This window comes from Crinia signifera, chromosome 5, assembly GCF_055691185.1.
Source record: "Crinia signifera chromosome 5, ASM5569118v1, whole genome shotgun sequence".
NCBI lineage: Eukaryota > Metazoa > Chordata > Amphibia > Anura > Myobatrachidae > Crinia > Crinia signifera.
The window spans coordinates 303,777,941-303,804,265 of record NC_139221.1 but is presented as its reverse complement, the minus strand read 5'-3'; the positions used below and the strand labels follow the sequence as shown (position 1 = coordinate 303,804,265).

General features: G+C 45.7%; 1 protein-coding gene across 1 annotated transcript in view; it reads right to left on the bottom strand.

Moving 5' to 3' along the window:
* AKAP9 (A-kinase anchoring protein 9) overlaps positions 1–26,325 on the bottom strand; it is a 229,317-nt gene that overhangs the window by 26,760 nt on the left and 176,232 nt on the right. The window contains exons 30-42 of the mRNA XM_083145245.1: positions 25,967–26,143; positions 24,346–24,450; positions 23,602–23,754; positions 23,089–23,253; positions 19,515–22,481; positions 15,819–15,956; positions 12,707–13,213; positions 12,125–12,185; positions 5,134–5,240; positions 4,863–5,051; positions 3,021–3,203; positions 1,932–2,076; positions 1,043–1,265 (exon numbers count right to left, since the gene is read on the bottom strand). Of these exons, the coding sequence (XP_083001371.1) occupies positions 1,043–1,265; positions 1,932–2,076; positions 3,021–3,203; positions 4,863–5,051; positions 5,134–5,240; positions 12,125–12,185; positions 12,707–13,213; positions 15,819–15,956; positions 19,515–22,481; positions 23,089–23,253; positions 23,602–23,754; positions 24,346–24,450; positions 25,967–26,143 (5,120 nt within the window). The remainder of the gene's footprint in view (positions 1–1,042; positions 1,266–1,931; positions 2,077–3,020; positions 3,204–4,862; positions 5,052–5,133; positions 5,241–12,124; positions 12,186–12,706; positions 13,214–15,818; positions 15,957–19,514; positions 22,482–23,088; positions 23,254–23,601; positions 23,755–24,345; positions 24,451–25,966; positions 26,144–26,325) is intronic.

The window sequence follows — 26,325 nt, the reverse complement described above, 5'->3', positions numbered from 1 at the left end:
GGATACACTACGGTCTGCACTATACAGGGGATACACTATGGTCTGCACTATACAGGGGGGATACACTATGGTCTGCACTATACAGGGGGGATACACTATGGTCTGCACTATACAGGGGATACACTACGGTCTGCACTATACAGGGTGATACACTACGGTCTGCACTATACAGGGGGATACACTATGGTCTGCACTATACAGGGGGGATACTCTATGATCTGCACTATACAGGGGGATACACTATGGTCTGCACTATACAGGGGATACACTATGGTCTGCACTATACAGGGGGATACACTATGGTCTGCACTATACAGGGGGATACACTATGGTCTGCACTATACAGGGGGATACACTATGGTCTGCACTATACAGTGGGATACACTATGGTCTGCACTATACAGTGGGATACACTATGGTCTGCACTATACAGTGGGATACACTATGGTCTGCACTATACAGGGGATACACTATGGTCTGCACTATACAGGGGATACACTATGGTCTGCACTATACAGGGGATACACTATGGTCTGCACTATACAGGGGATACACTATGGTCTGCACTATACAGGGGGATACACTATGGTCTGCACTATACAGGGGGATACACTATGGTCTGCACTATACAGGGCATACACTACGGTCTGCACTATACAGGGGGATACACTACGGCCTGCACTATACAGGGGATACACTACGGTCTGCACTATACAGGGGATACACTATGATCTGCACTATACACGTGATACACTATGGTCTGCACTATACAGGTGATACACTACGGTCTGCACTATACAGGAGATACACTACAGTCTGCACTATACAGGGGATACACTATGGCCTGCACTATACAGGGGGGGTGCACTATGGCCTGCACTATACAGGGGATACACTATGGCCTGCACTATACAGGGGATACACTATGGTCTGCACTATACAGGGGGATACACTATGTTCTGCACTATACAGGGGGATACACTATGGCCTGCACTATACAGGGGATACAGTACACAGGTCTATGCAATGAGGAGTAAATCACCTGACGGACTCTAGTTCTATAAAGTGCTTGTGCTGCAGCTTGAGTGCAGACTCCAGCTCCATCTTGGTTAGTGCGAGTTCGTTCTTGACTTCGGCTGATAGGAGCCTCTCTGAGCCCAGCTGTTCCTGCAGCTCCACAGCTTGTGCGCTCACACTGCTCAGCTGTGAGTGAATTTCCTGCACGTGTGAGGGCTGATTCTGCTGAAGGTACTGTGCGCCCCCTGCTGGAAGAGCAGTACATAAATAAGTATGGTTGCAGTGATCATATGATGGCAGTTTATTACATTACATACATTGTAGGCTGTAGACAAACACTACCTGATACATTTTGATACATTTGTTGTTTTTATGAAAAGCCGCACACACTAGGCGACCCTGCCGACACCGAAATATCGGCGATGTTCACCCAGCGGGGGTGGCAGCATTGGCAAGTGCTTACACACTTGGTGATGCAGGGTCCGAGTGATTGAGGGGGAGTGATGACCGTAGTTAACGAGGACGTATGAGAACATGCGTTGGAGCGTGAATCGTTAACGCTATTGAGTGTAGATATTAGAAGATAAAGTGAAAGATATCTTTGACTTTATCTTCTAGAGTGTATGGGGCTGAACTCTCTTAAATGTTTACAACTTTCAGGGAAAAAAAGTGTGGGCAGGAGAAGGGGAACACAGCAGATATGGAAGTAAGGAATACAGGGGAGTACCAAAATAGATGGGAAACAATAACACCGGAACCACTACAAGTCATGTATAAAATATTACGTACAGGGATGGGACAAAAAAAAAAAAAAAATCACATACACACCCCATATAACTGGTAATGTCGGCATCTCGGTCTCGCAGCCCCAAATTTGAATCAGAACACCCAAAAGAAGAAAAAAAACAAGCTACCTGCAGAGTTTGCATGAAACATTGGACTGATTTCAGCTCCACTCTGGACATGTGTCAGCTGGGCCCGGAGATCCTGAATCTCAAGTAACAGACTCCGCCGGTCAGCATTCTGTATGCAGTCGATGGCATTAATCTGCTCCATCCCCTGTAAGGAAAGGAACATCCTCAACCAGAGGTCACCGGATGTGCCAAACAGTAATACCGCTTTCAGGCATGCCACCCTGCAATTACCCAGGTATTTTGAGCCCCGGGTCATTTTGCCGGGTCTAATCTGACCCCCTTTCACACTGAGCAAATTACCCGGTAAAAAAAATTCAACCCAGTAATTTGCTGAATAACGCAGATTTTTTCAGTGTGAAAGGGTCAATCCCAGGTCTTAAATCCCGGGTCAGTGACCTGGGTTGACCCTTTCACACCGATGAAATACCCGTGTTATTCAGCAAATTGCCGGGTTGACATTTTGAACCCGGTAACTGGATGTCCGATGTGAAAGGGGTATAAAGAGACACAAGGTAAAGTATTATAGACATTTAAATCCCCCCCAACAATAATATAACCAATTCATAAGATAATTTAAAAAGATGGTTATTCAAAACACAGATCTATTTAATCTATCAATCAGGGCTGGCCACGTGGCTAGGACAGTACACCGTCACACAGGGGTCCTAAGCCAAGGTCAGGGGGGACCCAGGCCTCCCCCGTGCTGCAGATGGACCACTAGATGGCCAAATATTATTAGATCCAGCCATTCATTCCATGGAGCCGAGCAGCTGGATCGCTTCCGGCAGCAGTGGTTCCGGTAACTGTAATGCACACCGGTGGGTAGTAGCAGTCATCTCTCAACCACTCCTAAGTGCTCTCATGGCCATATCCTTGTAGTAAGTGTAGTCACAGATTACTTCCATGGCTGGATGATCATTTGCTAGAGACAGGTATAACAACTGCAGGGATTCCAAGCGAAGTCTTCCAACGGTGACCACAAACACCATAACATGTTATACAGAGACTCGCAAATCAATTGACAGTGACGACAAACCGCCCCTGAAAAATAAAGATCACATTCTGGTATACGTCGGAGCAGCCAATCACCTGCTCCTGTAGCCGGTGCTGCATCTGGTTCAGTAGCGCCGGTGCATTGCAGTTGCCCAGCGCGGTCAGCTGCGTATTGAAAGCAGACATCAGCACATCCTGCTCCCTGCAGAACACCTCCTGTATCGCCCCCAGCAGCTCCCCTCTCCAATCCGGCGTCAGGTCATGAAAATCTGTCCGTCTCTGAAATACAGATCAATCACAATAGTTAAACTATTGATATGAAGGGAAGAGTAATGGTGTGTACACACGGTCAGATGTGCCTTAAGATACGATCCACGATCCGAATCAGATCGCAAGGCACATCCGATTTGCATACAAGTCTGACTATATAGTGCAGATCTGCACTATATGTTCAAGGCAGACAAGACTTTCTGCCTTGCGATACGTGAACGCGCATCGGGATCGGAATCGCGATCGCAAGGGTTAAAACCCTTGCGATCTGCATCCGATTCGATGTTGACTATATCGTCAACATTGGAAGGCAAATAGTACCGTGTACACACCATAACATACATAGTAACATAGTACTTAAGGCTGAAAAGACGTTAGTCCATCGAGTTCAACCTATCGGACTTGTAACTACTGACTTGAGTAAGTCATATCTATAGGATTCCCTTAGTAGTCAAAAAATTATCCAGTTTTGATTTAAATTCACTAACAGAAGTTGCTGTAACCACCCCCACTGGCAATGAGTTCCTGAATGTTACTGCTCTAATGGTGAAGAATCCTCTTCTTAATTCAGTATGGAATTTATTTTCCTCAATCCTCAGTACATGCCCGCATGTCCTAAGTATAGGCCTGTTAGTGACCAATCATCTCCCAGTTCCATATGATTCCCAATCCTGTATTTGAACATACTAATCATATCACCTATTTAGCCTGGTTAACGTATAAATGTATTCTAGTGATTTGAGACCTGTTACTAGCTTAGTCGCCCTTCTCTGTACCTGTTCCAATTCATTTATGTCCTTTTTAAGGTGCGGTGCCCAGAACTGAACACAATATTCCAAATGTCGTCTTACCAATGCCTTGTAAAGAGGCACTATCACATTGGCATCCCTTGAATCCATTCACCTGTTAATGCATGCCAGTGTCCGGTTTGCTTTTCCTGCTGCACTTGAGCAGTATGCACTATTACCCAATTTATCATCTATGATGACCCCCAAGTCCTTCTCTACAGCAGAATACCCTTTAATAACTCCATTTAGCCTATAAGTAGCTTGTTCATATTTGTTACCATAATGAATTACTTAAAATTTTTCAACGTTAAACTGCATTTTCCACTTTTCCGCCCACCTTTCCAGTTTATTTAAGTCACTTTGTAGTGTTTCCACATCCTCTCCTGAGTTAATTTACTTACTCAACTTCGTGTCATCTGCAAATATTGCAATTGGGGCCAGATGCACTAATCTTTAAAAGTGAAAAAATGGAGAGTGATAATCAACCAGCCAATCAGCTCCTACCTGCCATGTCACAGGTTGTGTTTGAAAAAGGTCAGGCAGGAGCTGATTGGCTGGCTGTTTATCACTCTCCATCTTATCACTTTTGAAGCTTAGTGCATCTGGCCCTATCTCACTTCTTAATGGATATATTAAACAAGGTGGGTCCCAACATTGAACAATGCGGGACGCCATTTTGGACCTTACCCCAGCTGGAATGTATGCCATTTACTACCACTCTCTGTCCCCGATTGTGCAACCAGTTTTTAATCCAATTACAAATTTTATCTCCTAACCCTACATTACCTAGTTTCAGGCATGAGGATGGACATAAGCAACAACTGCTCAGGTGGCGCAATCCCCAGGAAGACGTGAACATCAAACTGTTTTGTGCACCAACCTCAGACTCCTTGTGAACCTGGATTTTCCTGATCAAGGCTTTCAGGGAAGCAATGGTCTCTAGTAAAGCTTTTCTTTCCTGATGCCAGGACTGTGCGCTCACAGGGATAGAGGTCTCTTTATCGGGGCTGGCGGCTTCGGTCAGCGACAAAACTTGCATTCCCTCCTGATGGACAGCCCTTAACAAGTCCTGTAACCAAGGTTGACATTTAGTAAGAGTGCCAGAATCATAGATATGAGCGGGAACATTGCTTTCTCCTAGTGACTAGTACCTTGATCTGGTTGGGAATTAACTCTGTTGGAATGTCGCCCTCTGCTGTCAGCCCTGGGAGCTGCTCAAAGCTCTGTGCATCGTATGTTCCCTGGCTCCAATCGCACTCTGACCCCACAGAAATAAATACAAAAATAAGGAAAAACCAGTTTAAATGAAAATATTAGATCAGACGTAGTCACTCACTCTTTACAGGCTTCTTTACGTGCATTTTTTGGCATGGGTTGAATGTGTAAAACAGACCAGCGGTGTGTACAAATATAAGCTCTGTCTTGAATCTTCACGGTCAGCTATGAAAATATATTACTAAGACTCCTCCCTCCTCCTACACAGTACCCCAGAGACTCTCAGTGCAGCTTTCCAGAGGCTGCAGGAGATTGCAGTTTTTGCTTGATTCTCCTGCTCGCCACCCCCCGCCACCACCATTTAGATGGTGAACTTTAAAAATTTTCTAATTCTATAGCTCTAGGAGCAATTAATGCATGTAGCAGACCACAATGATATGGCAGGGGCATGGTGGTAAAACATTTTCATACGCGGCAATGAAGAATGAATTGTGATTGTTGATTGGATACACTGAGCAGCAGGCGTCGGCACAACTACAAAACAGCCCTGAAAAGCTCATATTTGTGCAACGGTCCCTGCCGCCATCCCTGTTTCACTATCACCCCTGGAAATGGCAGCAGCATAATTGGGGGGCACTGTGAGCGCCACTGTAGGACCAGATCTGCACATGTGCAGAGCATCAACAATCGTAGTTGTGAACAAACCATCAGGTTAGTGTAGAACTATGAATCAGGAGCGATACTCCTTATAGACTGTAGTATCACTGATGAATTAGACGGACAACTCTGGGATTAGAACAGAGAATTAATGATCGCTCCAGGGGCGTAACTAGATATTACTAGACCCATAGCAAAGGTTTGTAAGGGCCCCCTATTTATCAACTGATGGTGACAAATGTATGTAAAACATATTACTTAGACAGTAAAGATGGGCCCCCTTCAGCTCTGGGCCCCATAGCAACTGCACCCCTTGCACCTATGATCGTTACGCCCTTGGATTGCTCTATACAAAACTCTGGGATCAGAACAGAGAATTAGCGATCGCTCTGTACACCATGGCGAGCATTGCAGAGTTAGTAACTCCTGTAACAGCATATATACATTCATCTCCAAATATTGCCATCTGACAAGAGATATAAGAATAAAAAATGATTAATGAAGTCCTTACATAGAGTGTTGCTGGCAATTATCCAGAACCAGAAGTTCTGGATAAGCTTTTAGTAAAATGCTTTTCAACACTATGCCTAAGCATATGACACAAGCACTGCTCCTATGCTCTCTCCACTCGGAATCAGTATATAACTAACTGTAGGAGCAGCAAGTTATTGTCCTTGCCTTGTATTTGCTCTCTCCCATACAGCTTATTTCATACATCACACATCCCTGGGCCCTGGCATCACGAGGCAGTGACACTGAAGTAGCAAATGCCTGGTATAGAGTGTGGAACTGTATGTGATTTGATGCAGGGAACTTGCATATAACTGGTACAGTTTCTTTATTCCGGGAAGAGCTTGTGTAGAACTAAATATTATATATATTAAATATTATATATAACACGTGTACTGTAGTTCCTGCACAAGGCCACATGTAGTCAGTTATTTTCAGGGGCGGATTGGGGACTAAAAGTGGCCCTGGAAAATATCTGGAAGTGGCCTCATGTGGGCGGCACCAAATCAACGATGGGTGGAGCCTAATTACAAGGGGTGTATCCTAGCCTGGAAAAATGGCGTGCCCAATACACATTATGTCCAGGTAATGCCCATTACATATTATGCCACACAACGTAATGCCCATTACACATTATACCACACATCATAATGCCCATTGTACCACACACCATAATGCCCATTACACATTATACCACAAACCGTAATGGCCATTACACATTGTGCCACGCACCGTAATGCCCATTACACCACACACCGTAATGCCAATTACACATTATACCATACACCGTAACGCCCATTACATGTTATATCACACACTGTAATGCCCATTACACATTATACCGAACACCATAATTGCAAGTACATGGTATACCACACACTTTGACGCCCATTACATATTATGCCAGGGGTTTCATGGCAAAAGATGCATCTTCTCCTGGTGGGGCGAGCGTTCCTTCAGTAGCGTAATTATACATTTTGCTCCCCCCCCCATGGAGTTTTAGTGCTGCTAACACGCATATTGCCCTGTGAGGTTATGCTTACTCACATAATGCCTCCTGCAGGGCCGCTTACACATACACAATGCCATTTGTGGTGCTGCTTACACACATAATGCCACATGAGGTGTGGCCAAGACCCCTGCACATGTACGCAAGTCGCTGACAGCCCAGCCCTTGTCAAGGGACAGCTGACACCTGTAGTTGCTGTCCCTGCTGCACTCAAACAAGCTGCATATATACAGTAGGTTGGTCTGTACACTTTCATGTATTATGCTTGACAAAAGCGCAATAAAGTGCTGAAACATTGCTGGTACAGCATAATCTTTTGTTTCGTTATTCGCACTGGATTGAAGCCATGGTGGACTTCATTAAATTTGTTCAGCACAGTACAATGTTTACCGTGGCTGGCTCACCTGTGTGTGTGTGTGTGTGTGTGTGTGTGTGTATGTATGTATGTATGTATAGAAGGGGTGTTACCAAGGTAACGTAAGCAGGCACTGCCAGGGGTACTTTGTCAATAGCAACCACTTAAAAGTAGGATTGTCAGTCCTACACAACCCAAGGAAATAACAAACAAAGAAATGGCACTTTGTTTGATGAAAGGGAAACACAATATATTTATTTTAGCAATAGTTATAAATGTTGATGAATTACATCAATAACATACACATAAACATACATAAAATAAAAAGTGAATAATTAAGAAGTGGATGTACCACTATAGCAAGGACCTAGACCATAAATGCTCCATAATGGTATGTATGTATATATATATTTCTCTATCTATCTATCTATCCATCCATACATGCATATACACACACACACACACACATACATAGGGGGAAATTTACTAAGAATACGAATACGAAATTTCGTATTCTTAATACGAATGAATACGACTGCATATGGCTGTTTCACTCTGTTTCACGCTCTGATGGCGTATCCATTCGTATTAACGGGCGCTAATACGAATTCGTACAGGCAGTCTGCACGGATCAGTCAGATCCGTGCAGACTGCATTGTGTAAAAAAAAATAGAAAAATAAATAAATAAAACGGCGTGGGGTCCCCCCCCACAGCCGTAACCAGCACCAGGCTGAAAGAGCCAGGGCTGGTAATAAAAAATCAGGAAACCCGGCAAATAGGGGTTCACCGATTTTTTTTAAAACTGGCCCCAGGCTCCAGGCCGCAGGCTCCAATCCCAAAATACAGGGGACAAAATGACTAGGGGTTCCCCCCGTATTTTAAGAACCAGCCCCAGGCCCAACCAGAGCATTAACCCTACCGACCAGCCAGCCTGGCCAGGGGTCCTGGGGGAGTGTGGACCCCCCCCCCCCAATAAAGGCCCCCCTCCAGGACTTACCAGACCAGGCTGAAGACTGGTGCTGTCCCCGGTGACCCTGGGGTGTGGTCACCGGGCTGATTCCAGTGTAGAAAATAGAATAAAGTATTGTTTAATACTGTGGAACTTTGAGTCTCAGCAAGCCTCCCCCGCATGCTGGGACTTGGAGAACCACAAGCCCCAGCATGCGGGGCATTAAAGGGCCCGCTGGCACTTGTAGTTCCATAGTATTAAAAATAGTCAAAAAAACACACACTGACACATGAATAATAAAACTTTAATACATCCAAAGCCCTTTCATACTGATACTTACCTATCTTACTATACTTACCTGTAGGTAGGTCCCCCACACTCTCACATGCCAAACTCTGACACCATAGTGCCCATTACACATTAGACCACACATGGTAATGCCCCATAATTATGCCACACGCCTTAATGCCCATTACACCACACACCGGAATTCATATTGCATATTATGCCACATAATTGGCGCTTACCTACATGCTGGTTGTCAGGAGGTACATGCTCTTTGCCACGAGGGATGACTTGATGTCAGGCAGAGTTAAATGCTCGTTGCTTCAAGGTATTATATACTTGTTGCCAGGGGGGATGAAATGCTCATTGCCACTGGGGATGGGGAATACATGCTTGATGCCAGGGGAAGTTAAATGCTGGTTGCCATGGGGGATTACATCCTTTCAGCGAGTGCACCCTGGGCAGAGCAGTGCACTTGCTGTCCCCATTAGAGCTGGACAGAGTGGTGTAATGGGAATATAGTTGCGCAGAGCGGTGGGCAACCCAGCGGCTCAGGTCAGGGGCTATTTCAAATGTCACACCGGCTTGCCAGCACACAGTCCAGCAGCCAATTTAGGAGCCACCACTGCCTGATAGGTTGCCGCCAGTTTCAATTGGCTTGCGAGCCAGCGGGACATTTGAAATAACCTCTGATACAGCCATGGTAACAGCAGGACAGCTGTACGCCCCCGCCATCTCTTCCATAGTAGGTACCAGCAGCCGCAGACCTTCTCCCACTGCTGTTCCAGGAAGCCGGAGCAGTCAGTGACATCAATCGAGTCCCGGCAATAATGAAAGCGGGGGTGTTCTGCTGCAGCTGCAAAGCAAAGTTACAGCCCACAGTATAACTAATGATGCTGCGGGACCTTTCTTTACACTGCAGTAAAATGCTGGAAATGACAGGGGCATGCACGGGCGAATGGCAGGGCAGCAGCTGAGTGTGTGACCACACCACGGCCTTCAGAGGAGCCGTGGAGACTGGTCACCTCACTTGGCTGCAGACGCATCAGAGGAGGGAGCAGAGCAGGCCCTAGCTAAGTTGATGCCCTAGGCAAAGTTTTGTCTGGTGCCCCCTAGCACCGACGCAAGTTCACCATATGCGACACACCATAATACCCGTGATACATTACGCCACACACTGTAATGCCCCTGTCACATTATGTAACACATCGTAATGTACGTGATACATTATGCGACACATCATAATGCCTGTGATACATTATTCTACATCGTAATGCCCTTGAATACATTATGTCAGACACCGTAATGCCCTGTAATGCACTGTAAGGAGGAGAAGCTGAGTTCAACTACGGGGATATTAAAGCCGTAATTTGCTGTGTGCGCTGCCACCATCCAGTGGATGGTGCCCAGCTGTGAGGGTTGTGGACGTGGCCAGCTGGGGGGAGCGGACACGGTACTTGTTTCCTAGCATGACGCTTGTCATATGCCATCGCATACCACTACTTAAGGTATGCGATGGGATGTGATGGGACCCGATTTTAGGGTTTTAAGAGCTGCACTGTACAATTTCAATATCGCATCGCATGCCATTACAATGGCATGCGATGCGATCAGACCCGATTTTTAATTGTATAGCCACGCGTCCTCCGACCTTTTCATACCCCCACTATCCACGTCGGCATGGAGTTGAATTTAGATAGTGTGGTGAGCGCAACGAGCCACCGAGCCCGAAGCGTGGCAAGCGCAGCGGAATACATGTGAAGTAATCAGCGTCCGCTCACCACGCTTCGGGCTCGGTGGCTCACTGCGCTCACCACACTATCTAAAATCAACTCCACGCCGACGTGGATAGTGGGGGTATGAAAAGGTCGGAGGATGCGTAGTGGGGGTGGCTTTAACAATGGGGGTGCATTTAACATAGTAATCACCCATCAGGGTGGCTGTAAAATAAAAAATCGGGTCTGGGGGTGCATTTAACATATTAATCACCCATCAGGGTGGCTGTACAATTAAAAATCGGGTCTGATCGCATCGCATGCGATCGGGTCGCATGCGATGCGATCAGATCGATACGATGGCATAAGATAAAAATCGTGGGCATGGTGCTAGGAAACAAGTACCGCTGACAATGATGGAGGGAGTGTGGTGCAGGTTTTGGGTATGACCCTGATGAAGGCGCACCCCCTGCTTGATGCCGCTGGTCCTAGCCTGGGAGAGGTCAGGAATGAGTTACTAAAGCTGCTTTCTGTTACCGATGGAACTGGAAAATCTGAGTGGCAGAGAGAAGGTGCACGCTGGCCTTGAAGGTGACAAGCACCAAAGGGGTGCTGGAGCTAGGAAACAAATCTCCCAGAGCAACAGTGAGAAACCTGCGTCCCACAGACCCAAAGCCAATCAGGACGATTCGCTTGGTGTTGGCCCCAAATTTAAAATGCTGCTGTCCAGGCTCATGAGGTTGCAGTATCCCCTTAAAGATGGAACTGCGCAACAGTTCACTGGGGTGGGAAGAGCTCATTGCTATGTCACTTCGCACACATACACACACACCTTGTTCCCCTCAGTCCCTACACCAGTACACACAAATAGCCTGCTCCCCTTAATCCCTACACAATACACAAAGATTGTTCCACTCAGTCCCTGCACACAAGCATTACCTTTTGCTCCAGAGACCGCAGGAGCCAGCAATAGGAAGGACCAATGGCCAAGGACCAGGCTGGCTGCTGCTGCTGCACTCAGTCTCAGACTAGCAGTAAAGTTGGGGGCGTGGCCTAATCACGGACCCGTGGCCACGCCCCTTTAAACCACAAGAACACTAAACAAACAGCGTCTGGCTGCAGGAGGAGGCCAGGAGCAGCAGGCTCCGCAATCCGGCTGTGTAACCGTAACCTGACAACCTGCTGAGTGCTGACAACAGAGGTGTGTGGCTCGAGTCTACAATAATGATGCTGCCCGCACGACCAGGTCCAGTACTCTGCAGGCTGTCAGACATATGCTGATACGCTACACCCGCGAGTGGGTGGAGCCATGTCTATTTTCGGCCTCACCTTTGTCCGGCCTCCCGGGAAACTTCCCGGTGACTTACATGGCCAATCCGCCCCTGGTTATTTTCACTAATAGCTTCTCTTTAAATCAGCATTTATTCTGCAGTACATTGATCTTACCACTAGAGGCAGCATCTGTGAAGTGAAACGGTGTAGACAGTGCAGAATCTGGAGCACCTGCCTGGAAGCAAAAGATACAGTTATATTAACATACAGTAACAGGCAACAGACTATAAAACGGACTTTTATGTTCCATACTTCGGGGAGTTAGACCAGACTTGCCCATCTTGGGTCTCTGCCAAATGGTCTTTCTATATTAATTAGTATAATATATTTGGAACTAAAACAGCAAAAGTCATTTATAAGATGTATCAAGCCTTCGAAAGACTGGATACATTTCTCAAATCAATCAGCTTTACTGTAGCTAGAATGTATCAATTACCTTCTATAAAACGACTTGATACATATCCCACATTGAAACTGTGCTAATATTTTGATTAGGCCTTATTGTATATATTTAGTAATAGGATTCAGTTCATATCATCTTTGGTCGCGGTCATTAACTTCCCATTAATGAACGATACTAGGAATGGGATCAACGTAATACCGCCAACCAGACACAGTATTACAAGTTTACAAAGGCATCTATTTTCTATGAATGTAATCGGCAAACGGATTTATCTTTTACTTAAATAATCTTACTGAGGTTTTCAAGGCGTCGATCACGGCTTTCAAGGCATCACACTCCTCAGTAAGCGCCTGAACCACAGCGTACTGATCTCTCCTCAAAGAGTCAGCCTCGCTGATGTGCCGGGCCTCCATGTCTAGAATTTCCGCGGCGTGGAGCTCCTGCATCTGGCCGATCTTATCTGTAAAGCGCTCCATTAATTCGGCCACTTCATCAGCACTGTCGCCCAGCTGCGTGGTCCCCAGTTCATTCTGCACTCCTATGTGCTTCTGGTGAACACGGGAGGTCTGGTTGCTGTTGTTAACATTTGAGACCTTCTCAGTCTGCGATGATGAGGAGGTCTTGTCGAGGGAAGGCCAAACTGGGCTTCCGACACTGTTCGCGGAGTCTATACCAGCAGGGCTTTGCTGTTGCTCAAGTTCCCTTTGCATGTAAAAAGCCAACTTCTCCTCAGCGTGGGCAAAACATTTCTTCAATTCTTGAAGGTCTTCCTCAAGATGGGCTAAACTGGATTCTTTTACCTGTAGAATAAGTAAATATGGATCAATTTAAGACAGATTAGATTTCAGCAGTAATGAAAGCATTGTTCGTATTTTAAATTACAGCTAGACTAGGTTAAAGGATGCATTACCACCTAGGAAGATGGCTCCTAGGTTTTCCCTCCCCAACAATTGTTGGTTGCTACTCCGCTGTTCTCAGAAAAATGGGATTGACGTATGTATGTCATTGCTCCCCCTCATCCCATAGCTGCCATAAAAGTGCCAAAGTCTCTGGCTGGGACATGTCAACTTAAGAAAAATGTTTTCCTAAGTGATAATGCCAACTTCTAGGCATCTGTCACCATAGGCGAATCTAGAATTATGGTAATGGGTGGTCCCAGATCTAGACATAATAGCAGTGGGACCTTTGCGCGGCATAGCTGCGTGGCAAAAGGGGGCATGGCCTCATGGGAAGGAGGCGTGACATCACAAAAAGGGGTGTGGTATTACACTTTAGACCATACACAGTAATGCCCATTACACATTTTAGCAAACTCCGTAATAACCATTACACATAAAGCCACACACCGTAATGCCAATTACACATAAGGCCACACACCATAATGTCCATTACACATTGTGCCACACATCATGATGCCCATTACATACTATAGAACAAACCGTAATGCCCATAACATATTTGCCACATAAGTGCTGCTTACCTACGTGCTGATTGCTAGGGGGTTCTTGCTTGATGGCACCATAGTACCCATTACACATGATGCTGCACACCATAGTACCCATTACACATGATGCCGCACACCATAGTACCCATTACACATGATGCCGCACACCATAGTACCCATTACACATGATGCTGCACACATAATGCCCCTTACACATGATGCTGCACACATAATGCCCCTTACACATGATGCTGCACATCGTAATGCCCCTTACACATTAAGCCAAACATTATGCGTAATGCCCCCCCATACCGCCACTTATAGCGTCCCTTAAGCAATGCCCCCAAAAGTGCCACTAATTTTTATATGAACCTTAGCTGCCGCTGCAGGGAGAGATGGAGAGCGGCGCAGCTGCTTCTATGGGCAGAGGAGCAGCGCGCAGTGCAAAGCACACTCCCACTCCCCTCCTGGTGTCTCCTCTAGCCGTTCGGACATTTGAAATATTGTGCGTGCTGTTGTTGTGCGTGACGTCGGGGGAGCATGCTGGGCGCCAGCACCACATGATTAAAGGGGGGGGGGGCGGGCTGAGGTGAAAGCGGGGAGAAGAATTGGAGCGGAAGCTGCAGGGGTGACAGTCATTGACAGCTGGGCAGAGAGCAGGGGGCTGCCCGGCTGTATTCAGAGCACTGCAGGTCACAGCTGTTTGAAATAATACCCCTTTCACAACAGAAAATGCAGGGATTTACCCGGGAATATGGTCCCAGGATCATGCAGGGACATTCCCAGGCTGACCCCTTATACACCAGCCTAGTCCCTGCATTTTCTGGTGTGAGGGGGAGAGACAACCACACCCCTCTCCCTACCCGCTTTAACCAACCAGCTCTATCTTCGAAACCAACTGACCCATTTACATGAGACCAGTATCATATTGAAGAACTTTTGAGTTGGCTTCGAATGATTTTGGTCCGGTGAAACTGGGCTGTTTGGTTCCAGAGAAACCTGCTCTCAAAGAACATAAACAGTCATGAAATTACATTTAAGAAATGAGAAAAAACAAAAAAAAAAACAACGGTTTAACCTCAATATTCCTGGAACCAATTAACCCATATGGATCCAGCCTGGTATCAGATTGAAGGCCCAGCGATTTAGGTTCGACTGAGATCAACCTTGAGCTTCAGTGATGCCGAAGGGGGAACTGGCAGCCGTTGAACTGGGTGGGGGTCCCATGTTATCCTATAGGGAAAATGTTCCAGGTTTGCCTGGCAGTATCTCCGGTTTCCAGGGGGCTAGAGACACAGGGGTGGGCTCGTTGGAAAGCCGCACCCCTCAGCTACAAAATGGTAATGCTAATGGGTGGTTCAGGTGCACCCCCGAGCCACCCCCTAGATTCGCCTATGTCTGTCACCTACAGTGGAGGCAGACATGACGGACTGAACTGAAAAAAGTGGCTCAACTCAGGAGAGGGGCTTCACATTAGCATATTACTGTGTAACATCCATTCGCAAACCCCTGCGAGCGAGGCGCCAGCCACCCATTCGCAAGACGGGTTTGGTGGACTCGCAAGGCTGCGAATTCAACCAGAATAACCTTCTAAGTATGCAGATTGTGACTCAATCAGTAAGGTGTCTGCTTCTAGTGGAAAAGGCCATGGGTTCTAGTACAGGGTGTGACACACAAATGATGTTTGAATAAAGAGTGTGTGACGTCTATTGTCCTGCAAGGAGAGGGAGTCAGCCTAAGAAACTATATCGACGACTTTCAATTAACGGAATCAAACTCGCAGGGGAGGAGAGGTGCCCCCTTGGGAGCAGGATCCCAGCAGCAGGTGACTCCATTGCCTCCCAGAGTTAAGCCTCTGTGTGGACACGCCTTCTTATTGACACTGTTCTATGGAATGGCTTGTTATACCCTCATTGACCAGTATTATACCTATTTTAGAAGGAGTTCAAATGTTTGCTCACCGTCAGCTCCTGTCTAAGTTTCTCTGAGATCTCTCTATAATGATTCAGTTCTTCTTTGGTTACTTTTTCTTCTGCTTCAATCATTTGGACTTTGTGTTGCAGATCCATTATGGTGCTATCAGATTCATAATCATTTCCCTGCAAACAGGTATAAATATTATAGCATCGGTTTTACAGCAAAACATTTCTATGCTCCAGTGTTCTCATTGTTAAATATAAGTCATTTTCTTTTAGAGGTGCGTCATTCTCATTGGTCTAGATGAAACCACAATCTAAACTATTATAAATCAATGTCCCCAAAACAAAAATTAACTGACGGACAGAGAGCTGGAAGGCTGCGCTACGTGTGGTTAGTCCGGGTGTGCTCGCCACCATTGCTATTCTCCCTCTAACGGGTCGTGGACCCGCATGAGGGAAAATAGGCCTTGGAAGTCGGGATTCCGATGTCGGAGAAATGTCATTCAGAATCCCGACTGTCGGTGAGTCATCCTGCACCCGTTCAGCCATGGAGAGCACCAACTTAACCCAGCACTCTGAGGGTCTTGTTTCAGATAGTATATTACATACTATATAATATACTATCTGAAACAATATTGTGTACCTATTAGTTTGCCAGGTGCAGATCTTCTATCTCTCTATGCCACATCTATGCTCCAAATGTCTAGACTTCTTCAAACTACAACCAAAATAAGGCTACGTACACATTTTGCTACCCGTACACTTATGCGATCAGATTCGATGTGACATTGAAGTGCAATGTTGCATTTTATGGTGCAAAACGTACCCCTTTTCGGCACCCGATGAAACATCGGGTGCTGAAAGAGGGCGGGAAGAGGGCGCTGGGGTAGCATAGCTCTATGAAGTAGCACTAGTGGCCCTCTTATTGGGGGCCCTCTCTCAGCCAATCAGAGGGCTGGCCAGGGTTTTAAACCATTCTGCCACCACCGCTGACCCCCACAAGCGCTACTTCTGATGGACCCTGCCAGTGCCTCCTCCGGCCCCCTATCTCAGAACCGACAACGCCAAAAGCGTTCCCTTCGCGCCCCCCCCCGCAGATTGCATTTGAGCGATCGCATGTGGCTAAAAACCACATGCGATAACTCCTGCAATTCGATAGATATTATGTGCAGCACATACTATCTAATGACGTGACATTAAATGGTGGGCCTGCGCATCGAATGGTCCATAAATTATGCCTACAATCATTTAATTTATGGAACAGATGTGGTCGAAATCGAATGATTGCATGCAAGATCTCACAAGTGTATGGGTAGCATTACAACGATGGGATCCAATAAGATATTGTATACAATTTAAGAAGTGGAGGTGACCTCGACCACACTAGGTAGGTCGGGGTGCAGGTGCGCCTGGCCGGAGCTGTGTATCCCTAGCTGCTGCTCTGAGACAGGGTAGTTAGTCCTGTACTGAGTCTACAAAAAAGGAAAGTGGGGTGGAGAGCTGCGCTTCAAAATTAATATATATATATATACACCTTAAAATAAGGAATTCTATAGATAAAAAAGGATGATGGATTGGTTGATCTAGTACAAAGAAAGTTTATTATCTAAAATTAGCACATAGCCAAAATACAATTGTGATAAAATGTATTACATATAAAAATTCATCTCACCAGATACAATTGGAATATGGGTAGGGCCCGGAGAGTCCAGAAAGTCCTATACAGGGCTGGGGTGGTGAAGCGTCCTGTGTAGGCTGGGAATAATACCCAAGTGGAGCAGTAGGGAGGGAGGACCAGGTAACGATGTAAGGAGTGGCTCGGGTTGACACAATATGCCGACTCCCTCCGCTAAGTTCACTGGAGCGGGATATGGTCCTCAACCTCTACCTTTCCTGCTATAAATTATAATCCAATATCAGGCCAGTTGAAGATGGTAATGCCGGACTGCAATTTTGTAGATGGCCCGATTGGAATCCACAGGTAGTGGGGCTTGGTTTGTGTCCCTGTTGTAGCAGATGGTGGGGAGGACTCGATGGTACTGACCGGGAGCGGCCCAGATTGGCACAAATAACCGTCTAACCGCGGAGGGAGACGGTTATTTGTGCCAATCTGGGCCGCTCCCGGTCAGTACCATCGAGTCCTCCCCACCATCTGCTACAACAGGGACACAAACCAAGCCCCACTACCTGTGGATTCCAATCGGGCCATCTACAAAATTGCAGTCCGGCATTACCATCTTCAACTGGCCTGATATTGGATTATAATTTATAGCAGGAAAGGTAGAGGTTGAGGACCATATCCCGCTCCAGTGAACTTAGCGGAGGGAGTCGGCATATTGTGTCAACCCGAGCCACTCCTTACATCGTTACCTGGTCCTCCCTCCCTACTGCTCCACTTGGGTATTATTCCCAGCCTACACAGGACGCTTCACCACCCCAGCCCTGTATAGGACTTTCTGGACTCTCCGGGCCCTACCCATATTCCAATTGTATCTGGTGAGATGAATTTTTATATGTAATACATTTTATCACAATTGTATTTTGGCTATGTGCTAATTTTAGATAATAAACTTTCTTTGTACTAGATCAACCAATCCATCATCCTATTGTATACAATTTCCCTTGTATCATATATGATTTGATGTAAGATCATAATATGTGCATAACATCACATCATAGCATATTACCATCAATCATGTATGCAGGACTATCATACGATGTCTCATAAGATGCCCGGGAGTGAGCATCTTACGACACATCGTGTGTACACCTTATACAATATCGTACTGAACTGTGACGATTGTATATAACAGTGGTTCTCAACTTCGGTCCTCAGGGACCCCCAACAGTGCATGTTTTCCAGGTCTCCACACAGAATCACAGGTGAAATAATTAGCTCCACCTGTGATCTTTTAAAATGTGTCAGTGAGTAATGAGTGCACCTGTGCATCTGTGAGGTGACCTGGAAAACGTGTACTGTTGGGGCTCCCTGAGGACCGAGTTTGAGAACCACTGGCATACAATATTGCATGATGTGTATGGACCCTAAGAAAATTAGTCGCAATACTATTAACTTGATCTGAGATTAAATTATTACACGGCATCTCCTATTGGTATATACTTGGTTCAACCAATAAACAAATTAGAACAAAAAGGAGGGAGAACACTCACTACTTTCCGCACATGCTATATTGCACCAAAGACTTGTATAAGAATAATATATCCAAATGTATTCATAATATCAAAAACAATCTTGACAAAGAGTAACACTTCAAATTCCAGCTTTCTCCACAAAACACCACATCTTGCCGTGCAGTTCGGCCATTTTGAACTTCATAAATGATCTAATTTAGGTAATAATCGTGATGCCAGGGGCCAACACAGGAAGCAATCTTTATGAGATGTCTAGTGATAGCTAGTGGCATTCCTCGTTCTTCAAATGCGATTTGGCAGGATCTGATGATTTGTAAGGAAATATCGAAAACTATCAAATTTTAAATCTTCGGCAAATTCTATAATTTTTGAGTCAGAATTGGAGAATCGAAGATTTCCAACATCCAGCTGATGACCCAACCAAGGCATCAGTAAAACAAGAAACTATTACAATTATTCATATACTTATGGGCCCCATTACCTTAACAAGTTTGTCATTTTTGCTCTATATATAAATGGTATAATAAAAAATATAAGACTTCTGTAGCTATTGCTGTTATTAGTCCATCTGGTTCAGTACCTTACCTGTGATAATGCACGATCTACAGTTTCCACATGACTTTGTGTCCAGTCCAGATCCTGCTTGCCCCCAGTGCTGTCCAAGACTTGTTGCAGTTCATGGATTTGTTGTTCCTTCTCAGATATCTGCTGGTGTGCCCTGTTGACCTGATCCCGTTCTGCTTCCAGCTGCTCATGGAGGTCAGACACCTGCTTCTCTATCTCTAGTAGTCTTAAAGTCAGTACAGTCACATCTGGCTCTGCTTTCTCCTCAGACACAATGTCCTGCAACAATGTTGACTCTTTCTCCAGGATGCTGGACGTATCCTCCCCACGTATCTGTTTGGTGTGCACTTGAAATGCTTTCAGTTGGACTTCACTCACCAGAGCTGCAGCCACTTTTTCCCTGAGTGTGTCCTCCATGGACAGTATAATCTGACCATGCTGATCACTTTCCACCTTTAACTGATCTTTTAGAGTTTCGATTTCTTCCAAATACAATAAAATTTCCAATTCTCTCTCTTTAATAACTTTGTGAAGTTCCTGCATCTGAGATTCCATGTTTTCTATTGTGCTCTGCATGGTCACTTGGACAGATGGGAGTAAAACTTTGTCCACATCACCATCATGGACAGTACTCAGTGTGACAAGAGTTGCATCTCTTTTCGATTCGTTCTGACCAGCATCATGTGTAAGAATCGTCCTTTTCATCTGTCCTGGCACTTCTTCAAAACAGTTGACCCCTGTTTTGGCCTCCACTATATTGGTGGTATCTGCTGTGTCACCATTCATCTGCTGGGCTAACTTCTCTGGCCGCTGAGCTATAAGCTTATGTGCGCTACTCTCTGATTTCTCTATAGAGGTCCACTGTTTGGTTTCGCCCGATTGTTGGCAAAGAGTGTCAATCACACCATTCAATCTCTCAATTTCCTTCACTTGCTGGTTGAGCAGGTTTTGTTGGTTGACATACTGCAGCAACTCTAAATCCTTCACCTGAATCTCTGTTTGAAGTTTTTGTAACTGTGACTCCATATTTCGGATAGCAGCTTTGGTGGCATCCTCCAAAGATGTAAACATTGCTTGGCTTGCTAAGAGCTCTGAGGTCTTTTCGATCAATGCTTGCTCCAGATGTGTTGCCTTTAGTCCTGCTTGGGTGGTTTCATGGAAACTGGATGGATTTTGTTCCATTATGTCAATGTGTTCCTGAGACTTCCTCAGTTTTTCCAACTCCTCTTTCAAAAAAGTAAGCTCTATTCTTGCCTCCTCAAGCTCAGTCTTAGCTTGAATGTCCTTGTCACATTCTAATTTTACTTTCTGTACCAAAAACTCCTCATTTTCTGTTGTTACTCCCTCATGGCTTGCAGAACTTTCTCCATCCTGTGTCGTAACTTCGGAATCTGTTTTCTCTTCTTCTGAGAAATCCTGCTTGATTGTTCGGATCACCTCATTCAGCCGCTCAACCTCCCTTGTTTGCTGGATGAGCAAGTCTTTCTGATTCACGTACTGCAACAATTCTGAATCCTTCTGCTGGATGACGTTTTGAAGGTCTTGCAACTGTAACTCCATATTCTGCAAAGTCTTTAACGTGGTCTCCTCCATGGCTGTGACCATAGCTTGGTTGACTAGTGTCTGTGTGGTCTCTCCAAGCAAGGTTTCTTTTAGATTGGTCACTAGTAGCCCTTCTTTGGCAATTCCATGTTTTACTGAATCACCACCTTCACTTGCATCAATACGTTTTTGAGATTCCTTTAGTTTTTCCAGCTCTTCTTTCAAAAAAGCCAACTCTATTTTTGTCTCCTTGAGCTCGGACTCAGCTTGTATTGCTTCACCATCACTTCCCTCTGCCTTCTGCAGTAATAATTTGTTACTTTCCATTAGGGTTTGACATTCTTTATCCTTTGCCTCAACGTTAAGATCCACCAAGGCATTCAGCCGCTCTATCTCTTGGTTTTCAAGCAGGTGTGTTGACCTTTCAAGCTGCAGCAGTTTTGAGTCCTTCTCTTGGACAGTTTTCTGGAGGTCTTGCAACTGACTCTTCAGATGATGTATTGTGCTCTCGGAGGCCTCTTGCACAGACACCAGCAAGGCTTCAACTGCTAAGTGCTGTGCGGTTTTCGCTCTCAAAGCCTCCATCAACTTCTCTGCGCTACCTGCATAACAAGCATCAATCTTGTCCTCTGATTTGTGTGTAGCCACCTCCTTCACTGCAACGTTTTCTGAAGCATTCCTAATGTTTTCCAGCTCTCTCTCTAATTGCTCTAGTTCGGCCTTTGTTGAATCCAGCTCACTATTCAAGGGGGTCACATCGGTGTCATAGATTTCAATTCTTGGAATTATTCGTTTTTCTCTGCTCAAAGAATTAATCTGGTGGTTAGAACATTCAACTTCACGGATTTTATGGTCTTTGTCTGCTAGTTCCAGCTGAAGCCTCCCGATTGTCTTGTTCAACTCTTGTATCACTTGGGTCTGTTCTTTCAGCGTCGTAACTTGATGATAATACTGTTTCAGAGAGGAATCTTTTTCCATAATATCCTGCTGCAGTTGTTGCAACTGAGACTCCATGTCCTGCATAGCTCTGCGCACGTCTTCCTGCAGAGGTATGGATACTTGGCTTGACGGACTCGAGACCTCTTTTTCCCTTTTGCCACTGGACATGATCTCAGTTTCTGCCACTATAGTGTTCATCATTTTATTGGCACCAAGCTTTTGTTCCTTCGTGCTGAGAAGAGCGACATGGCTTTCTGCAGCCAATGACTGTAAAAGGTCCTTCCCGTCAACATTGTCTGCAAACTGGTGCTGCCCGTCCTCTGCGCTGGTGACTTCCATAGGCACTTTTTGTTCTATGCGAGACAACTCCTCTTGTAGCTTCTCTATAACTTCATTGAGCTTTTCTACCTCTTCCTCGCTGTTCTTCTTCAAACGTTCCTGGTCACTTTTCAAACATTTGATCTGGCTCTTGTACTCCTTAAGTTTTTCATTTTTCTCTTCAATCACCTGAAACAAATAGAAAAATGGTTTGATAATTTCACTAACAAGTCAATAAAACTGGTGGAATCTATTGCAAACATCCTAGGGGCTTCATAGACTAACTTGATCACCAACCACAGTGCAATAATCGATGGAAGATTAAAGATCAGGGTGACATGAGAGGACAAGGGAAATACTCTCCCTCTCCTCTAATTGTGCAAGTCACAGGGCAACACTCCTGCAGAGATCAGCCAATGACCAAAGAGATGAAGGTTTGAAAATTTGTGCAAAAAAAAAAGTGTCATAAACTGACCAATAAAAACAATGATCTCACTTCTATAGCTAAAATGACTTAAATAATGGTGGTTCCTGCTATTTAACAGTCTGCACCACTTCTGGTTCAGCGGGACAAAGAGTCTCATTGATATAAGGAACCGAATGACAGTCTTGTCCTCAGTGGTAGAACACTTGTTACTTGCAATGGAAGCAGCTATTTCATTGGCTGAACCAATATTTATAGCTCATGTCTCAGTGATGTCACTCATTTCCAGTGAAGTGATCTTCACTGCTTTACCCCAAAGCTCAGAGTCTCAGGTATACTGTAGGAAACTGAGCGATTGCAGGCACAAATTACCTTGCTATACGTTGCAGCCTCAAGTTGCGCCTGGGAACGGACTATCTGCTCATTCAGTAAACCGATCTCCTGGTCTTTCGAAAGCAATATGTCCTCTTCCTTATCTGGTCTGAAATGATGCAGCTTGGACGAGTTGGTCTCATTTTGTGTTTTTTCCATTCCTTCCTTAGATGTGTAAAACAAAACAGACATTTAGTGTGTGAGCGGCCCATTGTGTGTGTACCACATTTCTTGTAGCTTTCTCATCACCAGTGTGGGTGAGGTTACTCTTCCATGGATGATAATTCAAAAATATCCCTACATTTATTAACAGGGTGGGAGGTCAGTACCAAGGCCAATGACAAAGCTCAATGAAAAAAATGTCTACAGCAGCAATTCTTCAATTCAGATACATGTGCTGCCCCCCCCCCCCCCCCCCCCAGGTGTGTGCCAGGCAAGGGGGGTCAGCCAAGGACCAAGAGTCATTCTAGGTTTTGTACCCTAAGCGGAGAAACAAGAGTAACAACATCTCACCTTCAGAACTTTGTTCTCCTGCTCCAGCTCCTGCAGTCGGGTTGCGGACTCCTTCCTCTGGATCTCTAGCTGCATGTGAAGCTGCTGGACCTCTTCATTCTTATTCTCTAGCTCCTCCCTGAACTGCTCCAGCTGCTCCACCAGGTTTGTGACCTGAATAATGTGGAGTTAAGAGGTGATGAGCGTTACAGTATATCCCAAGAACTACAGGTAGAGTGTGAGGCATCTCCTTCATGGGAAATACTCAGAGTAATCAATGAAAACATTGGTCCTGACTCAAACCTGATCGCTGTTGTGCGGATTCGCACAGCGGCCAATTATCGATAGACCGCGCGTGAGTCTGGGCCGCAATGCAAATGCACTATGCTGTCCAGCGATGGAATTCTTTTATTTCTAAGCGTGTTAGGGGAGGGTACGAGACTTCAGCTCCGGCCAAGATCAGGCCGATTTCATCGCAGCCGCCGAGTTAAGTCTAGGGCTACTCGGAACCCACGATCAGTGGTGACCAGTGGGGAAATCGTTTGATGATGAACGGCTTTCGTATGGATTTGGACATTTTTGGACCGTTGCCGTACACATCTATTCGCACTGTGAGCACATTAAATTCGCAAGGCGGGATTTCACTCTAGCCGGGTGGCGTGTACATGATCGATGGCCGCTGCAAATTCGCTGCCGTGCAATCAGGTCTGAATAAGGCCCAATGTGTCTTCATTGGCAATTTATGTTTAATACAGAAAATGTCACCTCTTTTTCTTTTCGGTCTATTGCTTCTCGCTCCACCTGGAGCTGCGCTTCCAGAGGCATTTCTCCCTTTAGTCCAATGACGATAGAGGTCCTCCTCTCCTCCACCTATAGGTAATGACATTATACAATCAGGGTTATTGCATAGCTGCAACATAAGTGTTTACAGACCATTTTTAGGCATTCTCCATCTAAGGCAACAAAAGATAACATGGTTCTCGTAGAAGTAAGCGTCACTGTCCCAAAACACGGAGATCCTGGCTTTTATTGCCAACAAGGCCCTGTGTGTAATGTGGGTGTGGTATGGCACTCCGACAGGGGGGATCCCGACATTGGAATCCTGACTGCCGGTGCTCCGACAGGGGGGCGAGCTCGTCACGCTGCGGGCACGGTGGCTCGCTACGCTCGCCACAGGTTCTATTCTCCCTCTATGGGGGTCATGGACCCAACACAAGGGAGAATAGCCCCTGTGAGTCAGGATCCCCCATCGGAGCACCGGCAGTAGGGATTCCGACGTTGGGATCCCCCCTTTCGGAGCGTCATCGAGCACCCGTGTAATATTAGTATGCTCTCTCCATGTGTATGGAGGTATTCTCAATTATGTGTATGGGGGTTACTTCCAGGGGTTCTGGTTTCCACCCACAATGCAAAAAAAAATAATAACAGGCGGGTTCATTTGAATATGACAAAACATTATCCCTTCCTTCCCCTGGTGAGCACTGTGCATGAAATAGTTTTAATAAAGTTATTTGAAAATAAAAAAATGTGCATCCACACGTCTAACCTCTCTTACTTTCCTTACCCGTTTCTGCAGCTTTAACCCACATTTAAACGAGAAGGGAGTGAAACTATCAGTCCGATAGCCACAGGTAAAGCATTGTGGAGAGAAAATGGCTGCACTACAGCAACCATAAATATCTCGCCAACAAATCACTGAAATGAGAATTTACTAAGGTGTGGGTGTGCTTAAGTGGAGTGGTTGCCCATAGCAACAAATCAGACTCCAGCTATTGTCTTCTAGAAGGTGCTAGATAAATAATAAATGCAATCTAGATCTAATCCTAAATGAAACAATATGCACACAATGAGATGAGAAGGGTGCGAGGTGCCATTCGGGTTCCGTTTTCATGTGTTTAAATGCTGAAAACAGCACCCAAATTAAGCTGATCTCGTACCCTTTTGCTAGGCCGAATTCGCTTAAAATTGCTGGTATCCCTATGGAGGTGCGAGTGCTTTTAAGCGAATTCAGCCTGCCGTAAAGTGCGCCCGGTTCTGTGATGATTCGCACCCGCACGGAATAGGATTGTCCCCTTAGGGGGGTATTCAATCACGGGTGAATTTTTCACCAGACGGAAATTTTAAAAAAATTCCCATTTTTGGGGGTGTTTTCACCCATCACGATTTGCCCCCCCAAAAAGGTGATACGGCATTGGCGCAAATGGACTAAAAAATGGGAGAAAATGACAGTGATTGAATACTAACTGCCGATTTTTCACCTGGCCAGTAGATTCGGCCGGGATTGAATACCCCCACCCACACCTTAGGGGTATATTTACTGATGCCATGCTCTAGGCATGTGGCATCACAGTGGCACTTGGGAGGAGAGCGGCATACACCCCTTTACCTTCTGCAGACTGTCCGCACTGATAATCAGTGCCTGCTCCAGCTCCCGGATCCTGCTCTCCAGCTTCTCAATCTCCTCGTTCCTCTCCAGCACGTCCCGTTGAAGTTGCTCCTTGGACAGCAGAAGCTCGCTGCACTTGTCTGTCTTTTCCTTCAGGCTGCTCTCCAGCTTTTCCACCTGCCAGGGACAGACATCAGCAAAACTCTAAACATTTAAAGAGCATTTTAATACCAAAATGATAACTAGGTGTGAGCTGGGACATACAGGTAATTACAGAGGGAACATCACACCTCCCTTACATCGGAGGGAAAGCAGACGTTTCATTGGATGAAGAAAAAGCCAAGACACAGCAGACTACG